The 24,732-nt window shown below is 32.7% G+C and overlaps 1 protein-coding gene across 1 annotated transcript in view; it reads left to right on the top strand.

The window, feature by feature from the left end:
• LOC134264737 (uncharacterized) overlaps positions 1-20,404 on the top strand; it is a 29,474-nt gene extending 9,070 nt beyond the window's left edge. Inside the window, exons 2-4 of the mRNA XM_062747005.1 lie at positions 2,110-3,310; positions 9,236-9,268; positions 19,300-20,404. Coding sequence (XP_062602989.1) covers positions 2,110-3,310; positions 9,236-9,268; positions 19,300-20,066 — 2,001 coding nt within the window. The 3' untranslated portion in view covers positions 20,067-20,404. The remainder of the gene's footprint in view (positions 1-2,109; positions 3,311-9,235; positions 9,269-19,299) is intronic.
• Positions 20,405-24,732: the final 4,328 nt, after the last annotated feature.

Genomic DNA, 24,732 nt, shown 5'->3' with positions numbered 1-24,732 from the left:
TTTGAAAATTAGTATAATATTTCAGTCGATAAAAGTTAAAGCAATAAAATCTATTGAACAAAAGAAGTTGCCTTCAAATATGTAAACACACCTCAATACAATGCAAAATATGTGCATAAATAAGGAGGTATAACACTTTATATGTTGATAAGTCGATAAAATACAGACAATATACAAAGTTATAACACAACAAGTGTAGAGCCATTTACGCTTCCGTATATATCGACGATGTATTTCCAATTAAAAATAGTTTCATTCATAATTATATCGAGTCGATGTATCTCAGTGAAAATAAAATAAAAGACACTAAAGTGCCTGCGATATGTTTCATTTTTAGATGTTTACTGGCTTTAGACGATGACGGCCAAATAACAGCTTAATTTTTGTTTTTAAACAAACGAAATGACTTCAACTTTTCCACACTTAATATCCTTGTGTATATTGTTATCTGATTACATGCATATTAGGACTGGGTATTGGCCAGAGATTCGTATTGCGATATTTTTAACTGTATTGCGATATATATTGCAATATTTTCAATAAAATTATAATGGCATTTTCTTGTTATATTAACTCTGATTTGCATTTAGAATGTACATAACTATGAAAAGTCACGAGAAGGAAAAAAATTGTTGATTTTATATAACTTATGCTCTGAATTATATCAATAAAGCAGCTTCTGTCTTACTGTTTGGCTTAATAACAAACCTTTCTTACATTTATTTTATATTTGCTGATAAAATTCCTTAGTCTATGCATTTTGCCAATATATCGATATAACAAAAACGTATTGCAATACGATATTTTTGGTCAGTGTATTGCAATTAAGTTACCGAAATATGGATATCTTTGCCCTACTGCATATGGTGTTTATGTCCCCCCCCAACTTATTTGCTACTGAAAAGCATGCTGAGTACGTTTAGTTTTAAAATCGAAGTAGCCTACTCAGACATAAGTTGAAGTTGCAGGGAAGTTGCAGAGATTTCAACAACCTGGTTAAAGGCAGCCTGACCTTGTTACCCAATATAACCTATTATCGGGTCGTATCGACTTGTTTCAATTGTTATGCCTTTCCTTTGCCCTCGTAATCGAAGAGTCAGGGTATATAGTTTTTATCCTGTCCGTCCGTCTGTCTGATTGTCTGTTTGTCCACATAAACTTTAACCTTGCCCATAACTTTTGACTGGGCGGTGTTATAGCTTTCAGGTTTCACAGGTGTATTCTATGTGACAAGACCTTTCTTTTGATACCACCAAATTTGATCTTGGGAGTTTAACACACTTTTATACAAAAATACCATCTTTTACTTTGGCTATAAATTTTGAATGATTAATGCTAGGACTTTCATACTTTACAAATGTATTATTTCTCACAAGACCTTTCAATTGATACCAACAACTTTGACCTTTGAGATTGACCTACTTTTAAAAACTTTAACCTTGGCCATAACTTTCGAACGGTGAAGGCTCGGCTTTCTTACTTCACAACTGTAACCCTTGTGACAAGAACTTTTATTGGATACCAACAAGTTTGACCCATTGACCTAAGCGTTAGATCTACTTTTAAAAAAACTTTTAAAAAAAATCCTGGCCATAACTATTGAACAGTTAGGACCAGGGCATTCATGCATCACATAGGTAATCAATGTGACAAGACCTTTCTTTAAAAACAACTTTTGACCCTGGAGTTTGACCTTCCTTTAAAAATGTTTATCCTTGGCAATAACTTTTGAACAGGTGGTACTAGGGCTTTCATATTCAAGAATTGTATTTCTTGTGAGAAGGCCTTACTTTTGGTATCAACATATTCAATTTTCATTTGAGAAATTTAACCTTCGCTATGTTGACTTAATTTTACAACGGTATGTTCTGTCTGCTGGAGGAATACTTAAGGATTACAGCGAATTTGACTGGTCAACAGGGGATGCTTACTCCTCTTAGGTCTCATCACTGTAAATTCCAGGGGTCCGTATCTTATGTCCTCTACACAAATTTGTATTGTTTAGAATTATTTCGGGATCGATTACCATTCGTTTTTTTTTTCTTTGTTCCACCGACAGTTTCATTTTCATGATCTCACCATTCATAAGTTCTTTTTTTATTTTTGCAGATTACAAACACCATCATGGCCATAATTCTGAGAAAGCTACAACGATACATTATCGTAGTTACAGCGGTCACACTACTGTACCTATACTGGTATCATGTCTTCTTGAGGACTCCTGAAAAGCCACCTGAAAATACTCCAGAAAAGGCACCAGAAGAGGCACCAGAAAAAGTCATTCAACAAAAACCAGATAAGACACTAGAGGAGGCACCAGAAAAAGTCATTCAACAAAAACCAGATAAGACACTAGAGGAGGTACCAGAAAAAGTCATTCAACAAAAACCAGATAAGACACTAGAAGAGGTACCAAAAAAAGTCATTCAACAAAAACCCGATAAGACACTAAAAAAGGCACCAGAAAAGGCAACAGAAAAAGCCCTTCAACAAAAACCAGATAATTTTAGCGTAACTATTAACTTAAACACATACCCTATCATCAAATTAGACGATTTCCTCCTTCCTCCTCATCCAAAACGAGACAATTCGAACTCGAACCGGAAGTACTCCCAGGCAAGACAGGACGAGACAGTCTATAAAATATTTTCGAAAAAAGGTGGATTTTTTGTAGACATTGGTGCGAACGATGGTCTGTATTTCTCGAATACAGTTTGGTTAGAAAGACAACATGGATGGACCGGGCTATTAATTGAAGCCAATCCAGGACTTTGTAAACATATCGACGATCTCAAACGCCATGCTTGGCGACTCTGTGCATGCATATCTAACAAAGTGAGGCGTGCCAAATTTGTGCGAGCTGAAAGTTTAGGTGGAGTAGAAGAAAATTTGGACACTGATCACAAAAAACAGTTATTCAATACACGAAAAATAGATGTGCCATGCTTTAGTATGGCAGAAGTTTTGGACAGAATTAATGTCCACCATATTGATTTTTATTCACTAGACGTTGAAGGAGCAGAAATGGTCATTTTAGAGTCCATGAGGGAAGAACTTTCTTCAGGCAAAATGACTGTAGATGTTTGGTCCATAGAATACCGTGTCTGGGACGGAAAGCAAATTTTGCTGCATAAATCTTTGAAAAATTTAAAGGCTCTAAGAAAATTTTTCAAAGAAGTTGGCAGTTATGTTGAACATTCACACTTATCTAATGACAAAAACAATTCCATTGGTTATGCTTTGGATGTTATTTTTGTGAATATTAACACATGGTGTAAACATTATCCAAATCTCCCTAATGGAAAACTCTGTCAAAAGGCATAATACTTTTAGGACGCTTTAAAAAGGAACAAATAGACTTCAAGGACTTAGAACAAGAAATATTCAAATCGTAAATCGTATTGGAAATGAACAAGTTCAGCTTAATATACCTGTGAATGTCATGTGTTTATTTTCTCACTTTCTAGAAAACATATGTTGATGACCGTGTGATGGCAGCAGGTGTTCGTTTACACATAACAGAAACTTCAGAATATTCAATTGTGTTATGAAATGAACAAATACTTGTAACTTCTGTATTCCGTCCCCTTAGAAGCTACAAAACAAGTAATTTATTTTTGCAATGTTTTTTTAAATAAAGCACAAATTTAATTCTTGTAGCTTACCTTAGACTTGACGAATTTTACCGGTGTGTAAGTAAGTAAGTAAGTAAGTAATTTATTTATTTATAGTGACATGTGTACATAATTAAATTCGTTTGTTTACAGACAATATAAAACAACAATCAACACCCGGCCCATCGGGCCTATATGCCACTTTAAACACAAAATTGAATAAAATACAATACCGGTATATAAAGAAAATAAAGAGCACAACGTTAAGAGAATAACAAAAAGTGCATGAAAAATAAACATAATTGTAATAAATATATATTTATAAGCATTTTGTATGCTAAGATTGGTATAGTGTCTGTTATAAAGATTATTGTTAAATGAAAATGACATTGAAATATTATTTTATTTTTTGAACATAAAGGACTGTCTTCGCATAAATGAAAAATACAAGTACTTTGCAACCTGTCTAGGATAATTTGAGATAAGTAAACTTAGTAAATCCATATCTGACCACCCCATTTGATTAATGCCAGTGTTTTCAAAAAGTTTTGATCGATATTCAGAGTAAAAAGGACAGTGCAGTAAAAAATGAATTTCGTCTTCCACAATATTTCTAGAACAAAAAGTGCAAATTCGATCCTCAACAGATTCACCATGATATCTACCGGTTTCTATTCGTAAAGGTAAAATGCCACATCTAAATTGTGCTAAAATTGAACGCAAATATTTAGGCATATCAAGTACTACATAATTTTCCCTACCAAACCTTGTTTTAAAATTAACATAAGTCCGCAGTTTTGGGAATGCTTAAAATCTCATTGCTCCAAAGGTTTGAGTAATAATTGTGAATTTTTGATTGGACCATATTTATATCCACCATAAGCTTTGATTCGAAATAGTAATCCAGCTCTAATTTGTGTAATATATCTTTCAAATCACTGCACCAGTTATTACTACACTTATTGTAATCAACTTCAAATACAATTCTTGTAATTCGATCATTGCCAAAGGATAAGACTCTATTCCAATATCTGATCATATTTATCCAACGTCTATATTGACTTGGAATCCATCCAGTGTCTCCATAAACCCCCAATGTAGGAGCAAAACGGTGAACCCCAATAAAATACCGAATAGCTCTGTTCTGAATATTATCTATAGGTTGGAATTTTTTGTAACCCCAGACACTGGATGCATAATCCAAAACAGGTATGACACAAGAGTAAAATAGTTTTTCATAAGCATTAAACCTGAAATCTTTATTACTATGAATCGAAGATATAATTTTCCCTAGTGCACGTCCCCCTGCTTTAGCAAGATTTTCTGCATTTTTCATGAAATTACCAGTGTGCGTAAATGTTATACCTAAATACTTATAATCTTCAACTGTATCTAACTTATTAAGTCCAATAGTAAATTCAAAATTGGCTGCCCTTGACCTAGTTTTATTAAAATGTATACACTTATATTTATTGGTGTTTATAAGAACTCTCCAACGTCTACACCAGCTATGTATAGTTTATTTAACATACTTTGTAAATCTTCTGGGGACTTCGCTATTAAAGCGATATCATCTGCGTATAATAAGATGGACAATTTTCGATCAACTAGTTCTATGCCTAAATTAAGATTATTGATATCCTGTACCAGATCATTAATGAAAATTGAAAATAAGGTAGGGGATAAATTATCTCCCTGTTTAACACCAGTTTTGCATCTAAACCAATTTGTAAGTTTATTATTCACTCTTACACAAGATTCTGAACTTTGGTAAATATTCTTTATCGAGTTGTAAACTTTACCATCTATATTATGTAACAAAAGTTTGTAAAGCATCATATCCCTATCGACAAAATCAAAACATTTTTGGAGGTCAATAAATGCAACATAGAGATTTTTATTGTTTTGGACTAAACTATTCAATGTAAATAAATGATCTTCACACGATCTATCCTTTCTAAAACCATTTTGTTCATCTGCTAAAATATCGTTATTCTCTAGATAACTCATAATTCTTTTATTTAAAAAGGAACTGTACAGTTTGCTAATACATGGCAACAGACTCACGCCACGGTAGTTCATTGGGACTCGTTTGTCTGAAGAGGGATCCTTAAGAATAGGGCATATTATTGCTTTCCTCCACACCGAGGGGATCATGCTTGTATCAAAAATATGTTGAAAAAGACGACGTATTGTATTGATAACAACTGGATATTTCAGAACACTGTAAGGAATTTCATCGAATCCACAAGCGGAATTGGATTTTGCACGCATCACTATATCAGAAATTTCATGAAACGATACATCATAATTAATTTCATCGTTACACTGATAAAATTCTTCTTCCGACCGACGTTCTCTAATATCTTTATCTTTTTTTGAATCGTTGTAGTGGACGTTATCAAATTCGGTACTTCCACACCCGTTGTACAGATTTTCAAAATCGACTCTCCATCGTTCCAAGATTTCCCGTTCGTTGGATATAACATTTCCTTCGTCATCCAAAACCTCCATTGGTATGTTGTGTTTATTTCTAGGGCCAAGAATTCGAATTTTATTCCAGAATTCATTTGGATTTGTTGAACTCATATCTTCTATTACATTAGCAAATGATTTCTTGTAGGTGCGTTCAGCGCGTCTAAGGGTTTTATCAAATAAATCTCGTGCTTCGATATATTCCCGTCTAAGAGCAGATTTGACTTTTCTTTCCCCCTTGTATCGTATGAAATTATTTTCCGTTTCCCGTGTCACGTTCCATAGATCTGTTAATTCGTCAGTCCAATATGGTTTGCTATTTTTAAAACGTTTCTTATAACTTCTTGGCTTAACCTTTGGAAGTTAGTATTCCATTTCATTATATATTATTTCACATAGTTGTTCATAGATCTCATCAATACTTTCTTGTGTTTTTCGGCTGTTTTCAATCAGATCAATTGTTGCTATCAAAGCAGACCTTCTCAATTCGCTTGACATAAAATCATTTGGGATCCTATTGAATTGAAAACGATTTTGACAGTGTTCACTTTTTGGGGTACTAGAAACTAAACAACAATCGGATAAATTTAATTCACACATAATGACGGAATGATCAGGAAGTTTTGATTTTTCCCCGACAAACGTCAATAGTTCAAATTCCGCTACAATATTCTGTATAGTTAATACCGTAAAGTTCTTGATTCGTCTAAATACATCTATTGGTATGCATATATAATCTACTACAGATTTTCCCTTCCTTGAAATACATGTGAAATTATCATCTGGGAATCTTCCATTCAATACACAGAAATTTGCTTCATTGAGAAAGTCAATTAATTCATGACCGTGTTGATTAACAGTGTTGTCTATAGCTCTACGATTAGGAATATGATCAATGTCTTGAAGTATGTCATTCGAATTGCCAATTCTAGAATTTAGGTCACCCATCACAAAAATAGCGTCACTTTCACAACTTAAATAAATCTGTGTTAAAAGGTGTGACCGGTCGGCAGGGGATGCTTACTCCTCCATGGCAGTCGATCAGATCTCTGATGTTTTGGAGGTCCGTCGTGTTTGCTCCACTTCTATTTTGTATTGTTTATTTGACTTGAGCTCGAATACTGTTCGTTATCTCCACTTTATTCATTCAATTATTTTATGTTGTGCATCCAAGAAAGTAATATTACACTTAAATTACGAGATTAAACAGAACAAAACTTATGATGAGAACACGTTTCTGAACCTGATGGCAAAGCAAAATTCAAATTTAGAGGTGATGGCATTAGAACAGTTTACCCATCGGTGTGGATTGTGGCAAGTTTGAAAGTGGACGACTTTTTTTTCGTAAAAAAAAAAAACTTTTACACCTTAGCGGACGATGATAACGAACTGATTTGTGCTTGTAGGCAACATGATTGACTTTTTATACCTTTTATTTTTATTTTTCAAACATTGATCGCAAGTGAACCAAAATCGGCGGCTGGCGACTTTCATCAAGTGTTACTCATCCGATATAAAAGATACCACAGAGATTGACATACTCAGTATCTGTTTCATATTTTGATATTTTATTAGAAAAAGACGTTACGTAATGGTACATGTAACTAAGCAGCAAAATTTTATGATAAACGTGATGACTTTTCTTTTTCCTTCTTTAACTGACCTACTTTACGTAGCAATGTACCATTATCACCTGTCTATGGGTTTTATGTCTTCCACTTGATTCGATACGCAGGGGCATGCTATTAAACAATTTCTGACTCTAGGCAAGTTATTGACAAATATGTGAATAATAAAAGAAGGATATCAAAAGTATCATACAAAGACAATATTTCGCAATTTCTATGGTCGATATGACCCTGTCAGCAAACACAGTCTGTCCACTGTTGACTGGCTTTTTCAAATAAATTATTTTCGAACTAAATTGTCTGTGGATTTTTCTGTTTGTCTGATCGTAACAAGGAGTACATGGCTGATGTGACTGGTTGACAGTGGATGCTTACGCCTTTATGGCACCTGATTCCGTCAGTGATGATTTCAAGATGGTCGTGTTTATTCTGCTCTTGATTTGAACTGCTGCAATGGACATTGAACATTTATTCATTACTGTTCGTTATCTTCATGTTTCATAGCAAAACTGCATTAATTAATTGTATGAAAGTGTTTATCCCCAAAATTGTGAAATTCATGGACCCATGCTTGATCAAGGGTTCTGGTGTTAGGACAGTAGTCTGTACATACAGAAAATGCAAAAGTTCGTTGACGAACTTTTCTACTCCTGAACATTTAAGAGGCAAACAGAGTTTAAAATTTCAGCGAGCCAGGGTTGTTTATTCTTGACCCCTTGACTTTGTTATTGTTTTGGGAGAGCTTTTTGATCACGTAGAGAATCTGCACTTGTTGTATTTTTGTGCAATAAAAAATCGGTATATACTAGTAGTTATGGTAGAGTGGGAATTTACATAAGATTACAGGTAAGATTTCGGGTATCTTTTCTTTACAAAGTTCCCTTTATTGTCACCGAAAAACTGATTATATGGCAATTTTAATAGACCTTTTAGAATAGATGTCAAGAATAAATAAAATTTGAACGGGTTTTGAGAATGTACATCTAAGATATGTCCTTAAAAACTGTTTATTATATGTGATGATGAAGTAACCAAAGATTACGAAGCTCACCTCGCCGAAAATTGTCTATAAGAGAAGACAATCTCTCATCAATGAATGTTGTGGTAATATGCTTATCTGGGTGCAACAACCAGCTTTACTTTGAAATTAGCTTGCTCCAACTTGGTCATTCATTTTTGGAAATGCAGGCCAGATAAATGAATGCGGGTAATATAAATACTCAGTATCTGGTAGTGTGCATCCCTGGATGAATAATCTGTGCAAGTTTGGTTCAGGTTGTTCAATGCTTATATGTTTATTTGGGAATGGATCTGCTCCCATATATTCCAATTATTCAGCAATCAAAAAGACCCCCTCCCTAAATGCATCATCCGTGTACAAGTCTGTTCCAGGTGAGGCTTAGACTCATATAAGAATGGACTAGTTCCAAAATCTTTAACCTGGTCTCTCATCTAGCAAATGTTGGTCAGATCCAGCATTCTGTTGGTGCGCATCCTTAGACGTAGCTGCAAAAATAGCTCGCTGTTTGAGAAAAAATCGGACAGCTATTAGCTTTATCTCAAGCGGTTTGCTACATTTCTGCATCTACCATAGACGATTAATACATCGCACAGTGTATATTCAAGTTTGTTTGGTCCAATAAAGGACTTTAAAAAAGTACCTTTGGAATGGACATTTCTATTTAAGGAATGACTCTAATTCTTGGCCATATTATCGAGTATAATCTGGTTTGGGTCAGTTTACGCTTTATAATCCGCGAAGCGGATTATAAAAAAGCGTAAACTGACCCAAACCAGATTATACTCGATAATATGGCCAAGAATTAAAGTCATTCCTTATAATTTAATTTTAGAATAATTAAACAACTTTTGATGTAAAATTGTGTTGCTTTTTATAAGTTCAAATTTACCGCGCAATAATACAACCGTAGTAACGGAAGTGATTTGAAGCGAGGGGAGGTAATAACTGATACATAGATCTTGCAGCCATGATGTTTGTTTACATGAGGTAAGAACGAGTAATTGTTTAAAGTTAAAGGTACATTTATTAAATCTGGAATTTTCCATGGATTCCGAGGACTGGAAATGAGGGGATTGCATGGATATGATGATTAAGCTGGTCGTCAAAGGGGTGTGTCCCCATACCAAACCAGATTATACAAAATGTTATGCGTTCCTTTTTGGAAATCAACCAATGAGAGGCGAGAATACAAATAAAATTAAATTATATACATATAAATCTAAACAATTTTTTATCATACCTTTTTTAAAAAAGACATTATTCATTATTATACTTCTGTTAAAATGTTTCCTATATAAAGTTCAGAAGGTAAAATAGCTATCTTTTATAGTTCACGCATAGCAAAGCTATACCCCGGGGTATAGTTTTTGCTATCCACCCTCGGAAAATTTTCATGCAATTTTTGCCTCCAATTTTGATTTCCAGCAATAAATCTATCGACTGATGATGTCATAATGACTTCAGTAGCATTGTGACGTCATCAGGTTTTCAGATTATTCTTGCAGTATTATCTTACTCCTAAAAAATTCAAACCTCAGAAATTATATTATACATCAGTATAATAAAACGCTTATCCACTAGGTGTGAGTGGGATAGCTCTTTTATCAAACCCTTGACAGAGACTATTCCCCTCGGGCAAGCCCTCGGAATACCCCGGTAGTTCTCTGTCGCGGGTTTGATAAAAGAGCTATCCCACTCACACCCAGTGGATAAGTGTATATTATTTTTCGCTTACATTATCAAACGTCAACAAGTTATCTATATGAACATAAACTGAAATGATATGCATGCTGCTGCTGATTTCTGAAGAAGTCGCATAAAATAAGCTCATCAGATCTCGCCTTCGTCAAGGTAAGTTACAAATCTAAAACCCAAGGCGAGTGCGACAAGTCAAATCATGTATATGATTTTTATCTTGGGATGTGAAATAAAAAATACATATAACTGTATCAATTTTTTTTTTACCATCTTATGTTTGGAAAAATCGCTTTTAAAATATTCAAAACATTTTACACAGATGTAAAAAAAAATCGGCCTGCATAATGGTATTTAAAAAGTTAATTCCACAGTCGGTATATGAATAGGGCTCGCAAAATCCGTCCACATCGTTGTTCTGCTTATGTTACCTGAACAAAGAATCCGAGTCTCTTTTAAACACCTCTTGCACCTATTCATCGTTCTGTGTTGTTCTACACATTATTTAATATATAGTAACTAAACACAAAAAATGTACATAATTATATCAATGATTTCATATTAATCATGCCCATGGCGAATCATACAATATACATGTAGGTAAGAAAAAGATCGGCGTAGATTGATCGGACATGGCGTTGCTTGTTTGCGTGCTCACTATCCGTATCCGAATAGTCAATTTAAATGTGGGGAAGTACAGGCCTTAATTTGCAAAAGAGAGCCAATCGATCTGGTTTATACTACAATGAATTTCTATCCTCTCTTCACCTATTTTCCACAATAAACTCGTCCTTAATGAGCTTCGTATGTCTACCCGGTAAAGTTGGTTTGTGATGAAAATAAACATGTATTTTGAAATAGAAGAGAGGATGTAAGTGTCGAAACACGTGGCAACGAACATCAAGAGCATAGGTAGGCAACGTGGGATGTTTACTGCAGGTGTAGATACTATCTTGGTTATATATTCTATATATAGAGAGGATATATATTTAGAAAATACCATGCTTACACGTGCTATATACAGATATATATAGTTGTCAGTGTCAGGGACGTATCTGGGTCCAGGACAAACTTTTTATTTGGCTACATTGTTTATACAATAGTTTAACTACAAGCTATTCAAAATAGCAGTATTTCACATAAATTTGTATACTATATATATGTTGTTGATAATTGTGTACATATTTAGAAAATCGTAGAAATATAGAATGCAGTTTGGTTGCAAATAATCTGTAGAAACTAGGGAATACCATGCTGACATATTCTATATAGCTGATAATCAGCTGATAATCTGTAGAATAGGGGATTCCATGCTGATATATTAATCTATATAACTGATAGAAACTAAGGAATACCATGTTGACATATGATACCAGTACATATAGCTGATAATCTGTAGAAATCGGGAATACCATGCTGACAAATGCAGTATAGCTGATAATCTGTAGAGAATGCCATGCTGACATCTTCTATATAGCTTAAAATTTGAGAAAACTAAGGCATACATTGATAACATATTATACAATCTGTAGAAATAGGGAATACAATGCTGACATATCTAATCATAAGTAGAAAGTAAGAAATAGCAAGCTGAGATATTTTAAATTTTGACAACTGTATTTAGGAATGCCATGCTGACATATTCTAACAAACTATGCTAAACCATGCTGACATATTGTATATATCTGATTATCAGTAGACCATGCTAACATATTCTGATAATATGCATACAGAAATAAGGAATGCCATATTGACATGCAAGTATTCTATATAGATGATAATCTGTAGAAAAAAAGGAATACCTTGATGACATATTCCACATATCTGACAATCTGTAGAAATAGGGAATAGCATGCTGACATATTTTGATAATCTGTAAAATCTTTGGAATACCATGCTGACATATTCTATATAGCTGACAATCTGCAGACACTAAAGAATACTATGCTGACCACAGGCACTTGGGTTACATTATTGATAACATATAGTGCATATTAGAATAGAATAATAGGAAAAAGGTGACTCGAACCCAGATTTAAAAAATTAAAAAAAAATGGAAAGGGGGGGTGTCCATACCCCAAGTGCCTGTGATGCTGACATATTTTTTATAGCTAATAATATTTAGAAACAAGGGAATACCATGCTGATATATTCTATGTAACTGACAATATGTAGAAATAGGGAATGCCATGGTTGCAAATTCTGATTATCTGTAGAAAAAATGGTATAACAAGCTAAGATTTTCTGATAATCTGTAAAACCTATGGAATACCAATCTGAGGTAATTTGACCATGCTGACATATATGATAATCTGTAGAAACTAAGGAATACCAAACTGAGATTTTTTGATAATTTGTATAAATACTAAAATAGGGAATACCATGCTGACAAATTTTATATAGCTGGTAATCTGTAGAAACTCACGACTACACTGATGACAAATTCTATATAGCTGCTAAACTGTAGATGTAGGAAATACCATGCTGACATGTTTTTTTTATTGCTAATTATATGTAGAAACTATGAGGAATACCGTGTTGACATGTTCTGATAATCTGTAGAAACTAAGGAATACCTTGATGACATATTCTTCATAGCTGACGATCTGTAGAAATAAGGAATACCATGCTGACATATTCTGATAATCTGTATAAGCTATGGAATTCCATGCTGACATATATTTATGGCTAATAATATATGTAGAAACTATGGAATTCCATGCTGACATATGGTCTATAGAAACTAGGAAATGTAACGCTAACATTCTAGATTCTAGATCGACGAAAATTTGTAGAAAGAGAGAAGGTCGTGTTAGTTGTTTTAGATTTTTAAAAAAATCCAGAGAAGAAAGAAAAGCCACTCGAACATGTTCTTGATAGATGTAAAAGTTTAAGTATTTTTTATGATTTTAGAAATAAGTTTTGAATGAGCGAAGTATAATCGAGTTCATTTCTTCTTTACCTTCCTTAACCCAAAATAAGAAGGTAACATTCATTCAATTATTATCACAAAACCATATTTAAATGGCACAACAGGTACATATATACATCTTTTCAGATTTATGTACATCTATTTAGAATGATTACTTTATTTTATGTGGTGATTTTAATCTGGCTCTTGACCCTTCAATAGATACAGAAAACTATTGTAACATTAACAATCCAAAGGCAAGAGAAAAACTTTTAGAAATTATGAATGACTTACAAATAATAGACTACTTTAGGGTTTTGAATCCAAATTTAAAAATATTTACATGGCGAAAGAAAAATCCAATAAAACAAGGACGATTAGATTATATTTTAATTTCTGAAAATATGTGCAACTTGGTTGAAAATTTAGTAATTAAACCAGGGTACAGATCTGACCACTCATCAGTGGTTCTCGATATAAAATTCAATACCTTTAAGAAAGGGAAACGTGTCTGGAAATTTAATAACTCTTTACTTGTAGACAAAACATACGTTACCAAAGTGAAAGAAACAATAAAATCTGTTAGAAACAAATACGAAAAGAATAATGTGCTTATAGAAAATATGGATAATAGTACATTTTTTGAAGTCCTTCTAATGGAGATTAGAGGCATTACTATTTCATATTCATCATATAGAAAGAAAGAAAAAAATAAAGAAGAAGCCTTGTTAATTGCACAAATAGAAAAATTAGAGGCAGAGAATATCGGAACATTAAATCTAAATTTAATAGAGGAGAAAAAAACAGATCTTGAGAATTTAAGAAAAGAAAAGTTACAAGGTCACATCATAAGATCTCGAGCCAGATGGGTTGAATATGGAGAAAAACCATCTCAATATTTTTGTAAATTAGAATCCCGTAATTATTTGAATAAGATTATCAAAAAGATTAAAACAGAGGAAAATGAAACTATTTACAATCAGTCAGAAATTTTAAATAAAATCAGGATGTATTACAAATCTCTCTATACTTCTGTAGATGCAGAACTTCTCGACATAGATCTTGCAGAAATTATAACAGTTACTGAGGTTCCAAAACTTGAAAACCATATTGCAAATACACTTGATGGAAAAATTTTGGAAAGTGAAGTCTTAGAGGTGTTAAAAAACACGAAAAACAATAAGTCACCCGGAAGTGATGGCTTTACCGCAGAATTTTTTAAATTTTTTTGGTCAGATTTAAAACATTTTATAGTACTTGCCATAAATGACATATTTCAGAGGAAAGAACTTCCCATTTCTCAAAGATTAGGGTTAATTACATGCTTACCAAAAGGTGATAAGCCAAGAGAATTTTTGAAAAACTGGAGACCTATCACACTTTTAAATGTGTTTCATAAACTTTTATCAGGTTGTATTAGTCATAGAATAAGATCCACCCTGGACAGTATCATATCAAATACTCAACTTGGATTTTTAAAAGGAAGATATATAGGTGAAAATACCAGATTTCTTTATGATCTTATGGATTACACTGAATCTAGAAATATACCGGGATTGCTTGTACTTATAGACTTCGAAAAAGCTTTTGATTCAATATCCTGGACCTTTGTGTATAAAGTATTAGAATTTTTTGGGTTTGGTAAAAACATTATTGAATGGGTAAAAATTCTAAATACAAAATTTTGTGCGTCGGTGCTTCAATGTGGATTTTTATCCGAACAGTTTTATATCCAAAGAGGATGTCGTCAGGGAGATCCCTTGGCACCTTATCTGTTTCTTCTTTGTGCAGAAATTCTTGCAATTATGATAAAACAAAATCAAAGTATTAAAGGAATTGTTATTAACAAAACAGAACATAAAATATCCCAATATGCAGATGATACCTGGCTTGCCCTTGACGGTTCGCCTAAATCACTTTTTGCAGCATTAGATACAATTGATTTTTTCTCAAAGTTTACAGGACTTAAAATTAACAGCTCAAAAACTAAAATTGTTTGGATAGGTTCAAAAAAATTCTCTAATCAAGTTTTCCATCATTCTCGTTGGAAACTTGAATGGGGTTGTACAACTTTCAATTTACTTGGAATTAATTTTTCAGTAGAACTAGATAAAATTATTGATTTAAACTACAATGTTCAAATACCAAAGATCAAAGCATTAATTCAGCAATGGAAAAGAAGGGTTCTTACTCCTATTGGCAGAGTTACAGTTCTTAAAACATTAGTTTTACCAAAACTTAACCATCTTTTTATATCTTTGCCAAATCCAAGTAAAGAAACTCTATCATTATTGAACAGAGAAGTCTTTGAGTTTATATGGAAATCAAAATGTGATAAAATTAAAAGGAAAGTTATTACTCAGGATTTTTTACAAGGAGGATTAAAAATGTTGGATATAAATAACTTTATTACATCTCTTAAATGCTCCTGGATTAAAAGATTAACAAAAAGTAATCAACCATGGTTAGATATTTTTTTGGCAATTAATGGTAAAGACATATTGCATAAAGCTTTTGATTTTGGCGAAGAGTATGTGTCTTGCTTTATTGTAAAAAATAACAACATTTTTTGGAAAGATGTGTTTAATTCATGGTTATATTTCATGAAAGCACTCAACAACAATTCATATATGAAAACTAAGTTTCTAAACTTACCTGTGTGGTACAATCCCAATATAAAAATTGGAAACAAAATAATTTTTGTAAAGACTTGGTATGTAAATGGGGTTAAAAGTGTTTGTGATTTTTTAGACAATGAAGGAAATTTTTTAAATGTAACTGATTTTGGAAATAGATTTCATTTGTCTAATGTTTGCATCATGCAATATAACAGTATTATTTGTGCTATATCCAGGTTTTTAAAAACAATGTCTGTAGATAAATCATCTGTTAAGAGGGAATGTACCCCTGTTATTCCTTTCTATTTTGAAAATATTATTGTATATGAAAAGTGCACTAAAGTTATTTATAGAAATTTGAATAGTAACAACATCATTCCTACATCAATATTTAGATGGAACCAGGAACTATCTATGCTTTTAGAATCTGGTATTTGTGTTCAAGATGTTTTTAAGGTTTGTTTCAGAACAACTATGGATACTTCTGCTCAATGGTTACAGTATAGAATCCTACATAGAATCCTTCCAGTGAAATATTATTTGAAGAAAATAAGTATTTTATCTGATGAACATTGTACCTTTTGTAAACAGGATATAGAAACAATACAACATATATTTTTAAATTGTACAAAAATTTCTTCATTATGGAGCAATCTTAGCATGCACATATTTACAAAAACTTCTAAAAGAGTTGGATTTAACATATGCAATATTATTTTAGGTGAAACGCCATTTTCTTATCATAATAGGGTGATAAATTTCATTATTTTATATACAAAGCAATATATCTTTTCTTGTTTAAAGCAGAATAAAATACCTATGATTACTGGGCTGCTACATCATTTAACTCTTAAGTACAAAGTAGAAAAATGTATATCAATTAAAAATTTTACAATGAACAATTTTGATAATCTATGGTCAGAATGGATAAATATTTTTGAGTTATAAACACTTATTTAAACACCAACTTTAAATATTTCTCGAATTTTATATATTTTATATTTCATTCTTGTTTAAATTCAGAGGGGAAGTGTGAATGTGTGTGTGAATGTGACTAACATGTCACTTCTTGAATAAAAAAAAAAAAAAAAAAAAAAAAAAAAAGAAGGTAACATTCATTCAATTATTATCACAAAACCATATTTAAATGGCACAACAGGTACATATATACATCTTTTCAGATTTATGTACATCTATTTAGATTGCATCAATATTTCTAGCGATGGTGACATTTACGCATAGCTGCTAACTGAACATCGACCAACCATCTCTATCACTAATATTCAGAGCGGTGTTTTTTTTCTGGTTATTCAAAGTTTTTATCAACATGTATAAATTTACAAAATACTATTACATGCACAATAAAGAAAACAAGCATTCTGAGAGTATTGCATTATGGGTCCTCCACACACCCACAGCTTATGTTCTCATATTATTGAGCATTACTTTTAACAAGCATATCAACCTTTAAAAACTGTCCACGGATTAAAATGTAATTTATACTGATTTTTTAAAATAATTATTTCACAAGTTTCAAGAAATGTTTTCCAAGGCGTTTTCATACCAAGCACAACAAATTTTGTCATACCCTTTTGTATATTTTTAAGCTCACAGAATAACCATCTCAGCAAATACAATTTATCATTGAGTCAAGTGCTGGCTTACGTTTTCCATACTAATTGTTAGTCCATTATTTACTCACTGAATTGACGATGTATTTTTCCGTTATTTTCCTATCATGACAAAGGAGCACGTGGCGGGTGTGACCGGTCGGCAGGGGATGCTCACTCCTCCATGTCACCTGATCCCACCTCTGACGTGTTGGAGGTCCGTGTTAGCTCTGCTCCTATTTTGTATTGTTTTATGGACTTTTGAGCTTCGATACTGTACGTTATCTTTATATGTTTTACATAAGTATAAATTTCACACATTAATGTGTCTCAAAATGATTTGTCTGTCAGATAGCTCCTAACAATAGTACATAAATGTACACAACGCCACAATAACAAGTCGTGTAATACCAAGACTGAAGAGATAAGTTACGTGCTAAAATTATGATGAATGTCTATATTTTCTTAACTACATATTTTCCGGCAGGCTTGAAATAACGGACATGTTTTGCAAGCTTGCCGGAAAGGCCCGATGAGCAACCTAATTAAAATAAGATGTTCCGCTTCCACTTCTTTTAAATGTTTTCTTATGTGCTTGAGAAACGGTAAGGGATATTTAATTTTGTGAGAATGCAGAAATAAATGATAATTTTAATTAAATTGTTTCGAGATGACGCTTCAAATCAGTACCATGCTGGAATGTTTCAAACTTTGTCTCATTTTTTCTACTGAGCTCTTTTTTTCGCCTCAAAATGGAAAATACGGTGAACTACAGAATGCGCACTCAAGGTCACCACGGTGTCATCCTATGAACTCATTGATTCAGCAACTTGAGCTAATGGTTCAGATATTTCATGAATTTTATGATAATTATAGCACTGGCTCAGTTATCTTTTTAGAAGATAAGATTGTTCCTTTGATGGACAAATGATACGTTTCTCAATGATATATATTTTTCCCCAAAGGTTAAAATGTCATTGAGGTATTGCTGCTTTAATATGTTTACTCACAAAAAATTGAGGTACCTTACCAGACACTTGTGTAGCAGAGGATAGTGTTTTTTATAAATCCTTTTGGGAGGAAACTTAATTTTTCTAAAATTAGATATTTTAGTGTATCAGTTTATGAAAAGCGATCATGAACTGGCACTGGTTTAGAAATCAGAATGTAATTAAAATTTTGAATGTTTGTCAAACATGTCAAAAATTTACAAAACAGATATTTGATCGAGGAACATATCGTCTGACCTTAAAGCAAAGGCTGACGATCATCCCCTGATCGAAACAGGTAAATGATCAACAATATACATTTATTTATACATTCTCACAATGTGTTAGGTAATATTTTTATTTCTTTTCTCTAGGATCTACTGAATACCATATGACGAAAATACTACATCCTTAACTTTAATCTCAAGGTTTTATTTCTAGTTGACTTTTTGCTGTTTGCTGTTGTTTGCTTTAAGATATCGTACAATTAAATAATGACTTATTGCATGCTTTCAACTTTTAAGTGAAGTTTATTTTCAAATTTTCAGCTTGCATAAACCAGCATGGCGATAATTGTGAGGCAGAGACAGCGATACATCATTGCCGCAATAGCAGCTTCGAGTTTGCTTCTCTTCTGGATTTATGTTTTGCTAAAGGAACCAGAGGAACTCAATGAACAAAAACCAGATGACTTTAGCGTAACTATTAACTTAAATGCATACCCTGTCATCAAATTAGACGATTTTCTCCTGCCTCCATCTCCCAAACAAGGACGCCATCCAAACCCGGACCGGAAGTTCTCCCAAGCAGGACAGGATGAAGCGGTCTACAAAATTTTCCCCAAATCTCTAGGATTCTTTGTAGACATTGGTGCAAACGATGGTCTGTACTTGTCAAACACAATATGGTTAGAACGAAAACACTGGTGGACCGGGCTATTAATTGAAGCCAATCCAGGACTTTGTAAACATATCGACGATCTCAAACGCCATGCTTGGAGACTGTGTGCATGCATATCTAACAAAGTGAAGCGTGCTACGTTCGTACGAGCTGACGGTGTAGGCGGAGTAGAAGGGAACTTGGACTCTGATCACAAAAAACAATTCAATGTCACAAGAAAGGTTGAGGTGCCGTGCTTCAGCATGGCAGAAGTTTTGGACAGAATCAATGTCCACCATATTGATTTTTATTCACTAGACGTGGAAGGAGCAGAAATGGTCATTTTAGAATCCATGAGAGAAGAACTTTCTTCAGGCAAAATGACTGTAGATGTTTGGTCCATAGAGTACCGTGTCTGGGACGGAAAGCAAGTTGTGCTGCATAAATCTATGGAAAATTTAAAGGCTCTCCGAAAATTTTTCAAAGAAGTTGGTGGTTATGTTGAGCATTCACACTTATCTAATGACAAAAACAATGCCGTTGGTTATGCTCTGGATGTTATTTTTGTGAATGTAAAAACTTATTGTAAACATTATAAAATTCTTCCAAACGGAGAACCATGTTGATTTTATAAAAGTTCTTAGGTTTCAAGAAACCTTTCACGGCTAAAATGTTACTGAGGCTTCACGCTTACGCCATATCGTGAGTCCTCATTCATGAGAGTGATGGCAGTAAATGATCTACAACATCTATTGCGTGCTTTTGTGAAAATGTCAGTTTGTAAGGAAATATTTTCAAATCTGTGTAGTGTGTTGAATGTTTCATATTAAATATGAAAAAGGAATAAATGATTCTCTTTAAAATGATCTTAACTCTTTATACAACCATTGCCCATGATAAATGAAAATCCAGGCCTTTTGATATCACTGGCTGCTGCTTTTTCAATAAAAATGGAACTTGTAAATTTACTTATCTTGTCATTGGTCATTAGTAAAACTATTTTGTTAAAGAAACATTCTGATTGTTACACAAGTAATCTGAAGTTGTTAGTAAAAAAAATTCTGGAGTTCACATTGACCACATTTATGTGTTTTGGGGGGAACAGGACTTCCAATAATCTGTTGGAATTCCCATGGATACCAATTGTACCCCTCTATAAGCAGACTTATTTTTGTATTCATATGAAGCAGAATCGATTCAAAATTTTATACATTAGAAAAAGAAAACACTTGCTGTGGCCTTGAATTCGACATTAAGGGGCAATATCCCTCTGCTCCAAATTTCACGACTTTTTTTTGAAAAATCCCAAAGATTGATTTTCAGCAACAACTATAGCATTAAATTCAAATGGAAAATAGTTTGAAGTATGAAGCATTGCTTACTTTTCCAGAAATGAATAATATGTCAAATCATGATGTGAAGAAAATTTGATATGGTAAATAGAAAGATAAATTATTTTTTATCTCACAATTAAATTAGAAATATGAGGTATATATGAAAATAAAATTTACTCCCATACCTATCTAATTCCCATTAGAAAACATACTGAAGAGTTGCTTTTTAAATCAGAATATCAACTTGTTTTATGTGCATGTAAAATAACACGCATCCATAAACAAGAGTTATCGTTCCATTATCGCCCTTGAAAATATTTTTTAATGAAATACGAGGGTTGTCCCAAAACGTCGTAGACAATGGTAATAACTTTTTTAACACGCACCCAATACTAATCAAATTTTGCAAAGACAAAATACATTCAATGTTCTTTAAAATTGTGAATTCTTAAATATGTATCTTTCATATTAATTATATTGGGACGATTTATATGAAGATCGATATGGTCTGTCGGCGCACGACCAAAATTTGGAATAATTTACGCATATAACTTTTACATTTGTTTTTATTTCTTTGGCACTATGTAAAAGATTGAACTAAAATTTAAATCACTGAAACCAGAATCAAAATCTTAATAATATGTCAAATTTTCATATAAATAGCATTAGAAACAGACGACTGGTGGCATGATTTTCAAAGTGTTGTTCGAATTGAGATTGATGAAAATGACGTCGTCGAACGCGTACGCGGCGTACGGAAATGTAATAAATTGTGTTTGGCATCCTTTATATTCATCAGAGACGGGAAAAAGAGTACAGAAAGGACACTACACATTATATTTTAAAAGAAAAGTTGTTTTTTAATAGTATGAGATTCAAAGATAGTTTTTCCTCTATATCGAAAAAAATAATTATTGTATGTAAAGTAGAGTACTGATCGTTTAACGCAGACATTTGCGGGGAACATTCTGGGCCATGAACGTCGTCAAACAAGGTGCATTCTCTGCTGTCTAAAATGCAAGGTGATCTTTCAACTAATTTAATTGTCCCCCGCTTGAAAAGTGGGGGATATTAATTTGGGTTTGTCCGTCCGTCCGTCTTTCTGTCTGTCTGTAACGCTTTCGTTTCCACACGATATCTCGAGAACCCTTTGAGCTTTTGCAATGAAATTTAGCATAGCAACTCCCTATGGACTAAAGAAGACCCCTATTGATTTTGAGGTCAAAAGGTCAAAGGTCAAGGTCATAAATAAGCAAATTCTGTCTGTTAAAACACTTTCAGTGTCCAGTGTATTTATCTCGAACCATTTGAGCTATTGCAATGAAATTTTATATATCAACTCCCTGTGGCCTAATGAAGACCCCTATTGATTTTGATGTCAAAAGGTCAAAGTTCAAGGTCGTAAATTTATACATTCTGTCTGTGTGTAATACTATCATTTCCGGGCGATATTTCAAGAAGATTTTGAGCTTATGCAATGTAATTTTATACCAAAACTCCCTAGGACGTCTCTCGCCCCTTTCAAAGTGCCCCGCCCCGTTTGTTTTATTAGTATTTATAGTATTACATGTCGCTATTTTTAGCGCAGGGGCATGAGGAGAGTTATTGCATATAAAACAGGTTCTCGGCGGACTTTATGTTCTTATTACATCTATTAGAACTGTTTAATAAAGGCTAAATAAATCAAACACCATGGATTGTGTGAAATTTTGAGAATACCGAACATGAAAACATGAATATATACATGTATGTGACTTCAGTTCTGCATATACTTCACGTCGTGTTAAGCGATTTCGTGGTCTAGTGGTTATGTCTCTCGCTTCGAATGTGAGATGTCCCGGGATCGAACCTCGGTCGATCCTTTTATTTATTTTTTTTTTTTTTAAATACTTTTTTTTTTACTAAATGATAGTATTCAGCATGTGAAATGAAAAATTTATGAGGTTATAAAATCATCATTACAGTGTGATAAACATTCCATATAAAAAAATCTTCTATACACATGATAAAGAATAAGCAATCAAATCTTTATATGCATATTGACATACATGTATTTTATTTGCTTCAGTATACATGTATACATTTTTAAAATAATTCTACAAATTCAGTCAGGGGGAGCCGACTTTTTTTCCCTAAGCGGGGGACACGAATTCTCTGAATTAGCTTGTTTTGACTAAAATTTGAATCTACTTAAGAAAACAGAAAGTAGTGAATTAAAATTATTTCCTTAGTCAAGAGTGGTTTTTCACTATAAAAAATATTCATATGGATGTTAATAGCCTCGTGTTGCAGAAAAAGGGACCATGACGTTATGAGAGACGTAAATTACACATTCTTTCGTGCGCCGATGTACACTTACATGGTTTCTTTATTTTTTCATTATTTTCTTATTAAATGTGGTATCGTCATGAAACTTAAAATAGATGATCATAGAATGTTACTCTTTGCTATGAAAACAAGATAAATTTGATTTAGCAAGCAGAAAATAAACTATGTTCCCTGTCTACGACTTTTTGGGACAACCCTCGTATATTAATTAAATGTTAAAAAACAATTCAGCATCTGAAATTTCTGTACAATTAAATGACTTATACGTTAAGAGATAGAAATTTCTCAATTTACACCGTTTAAAGGAACTGAGTATAAATGTTTTAGGTAAACTATTATAAATAATTAATAAATATACAGGGTGTTTCAGCAAACATGTCCCGACTTTGCGGTTTCAATATAAATTTAGACAGTGTTAACGAATTAATTTTTTTGCAAAAATGAAAACCACTTAACCAAACAATTTTATCAATATGAAAGTTGAAGTAATTCTGATTCAATTATTTTTTAAAGAGGCATTTTTTAAGCTTGAACATCTGCAGCAATTTTCAATTCAACGTCATTTTTATTGGTTCTAAAAAGGCACAATATAGCAGTCAGCATCCTCATTTTGTCTCTGAAGTCCTTTATGACATATATTTGGACATTTGTAATGAAAAGTCTGTTTACTAGAAAGATGGCTTTCATATGAGTACTTTTTTCAAAATGTTATGCACTAATATTGATGATTTTGGAGATTTTCTGTTAGTATTGTTTAGTTTATAAACATCCATAGATCCATTTCTGAACAAAAAACCCTCACAAACTAATTCTTGAAGATGTAATTAAAAATGTATTGACTTAATTTTATATTGATTATATCACAATGATATTGCAAGAGAATGGGTTTTAAGATACAGTTATCATTTTATAAATATTTTATTATTGTGCAAAAATATAGACATCAAAAGTCGGGACATGTTTGTTGAAACACCCTGTACTAGCAATAGAAACTAGAAATCAACATCAGTACGATAGAACAGGTTTGATTAAGTTGACTATAAAATGGTCCTTGTAAATAAAATTTGTAAACTCTGACATGACAATTCACCGAATTTCATGAATAAATGACTGCAGAGAGTTATCTCTCTTATCAGAGGGATATTCCACCTTAAGGTAATTCCACCCTCCTGTGATGTCATAGGTTTTTGCAAAAAACTGTAATTAATTTAAATTCATACTTAATAGAACAATATCTTTTGGAAGAATGCTTTACATTAGGTGTAATGATAAATATTGTTAAGTTAAAGAATTTTAAAAATGCATAATTTCTTTATTTAATCAATTATTCAATCATTAAAAAATGTTGACAAGGGCAATAACTCCTTCTATGGTCTCTTCATTCAGGCATTTGCTTTATTGTACTTCTAATGTAAAATAGTTTCCCTGATATTCACAATTCAAAAGTATCTTATAAGTAAGAAGCATTCAGCATAAGAATTATGCATTTTAACCAGTTTTTACATATTTTTCATAATACTGTTTACAAAAAATGTGCGATTTTTTGTGTTGACATACACTTTTATTTATTTATGTTTCGCATCTTAAATGATATGGTGATCTATACATTTTTTTTTTTACAATATTTGGA

The sequence above is a fragment of the Saccostrea cucullata genome, unplaced genomic scaffold, assembly GCF_032062105.1.
Source record: "Saccostrea cucullata isolate Sc308-1 unplaced genomic scaffold, CSIRO_AGI_Scuc_v1 ctg316, whole genome shotgun sequence".
In the NCBI taxonomy this organism is placed as follows: Eukaryota; Metazoa; Mollusca; class Bivalvia; order Ostreida; family Ostreidae; genus Saccostrea; species Saccostrea cuccullata.
The sequence above is the reverse complement of the archived record's forward strand: the minus strand, read 5'-3'. Positions and strand labels throughout refer to the sequence as shown.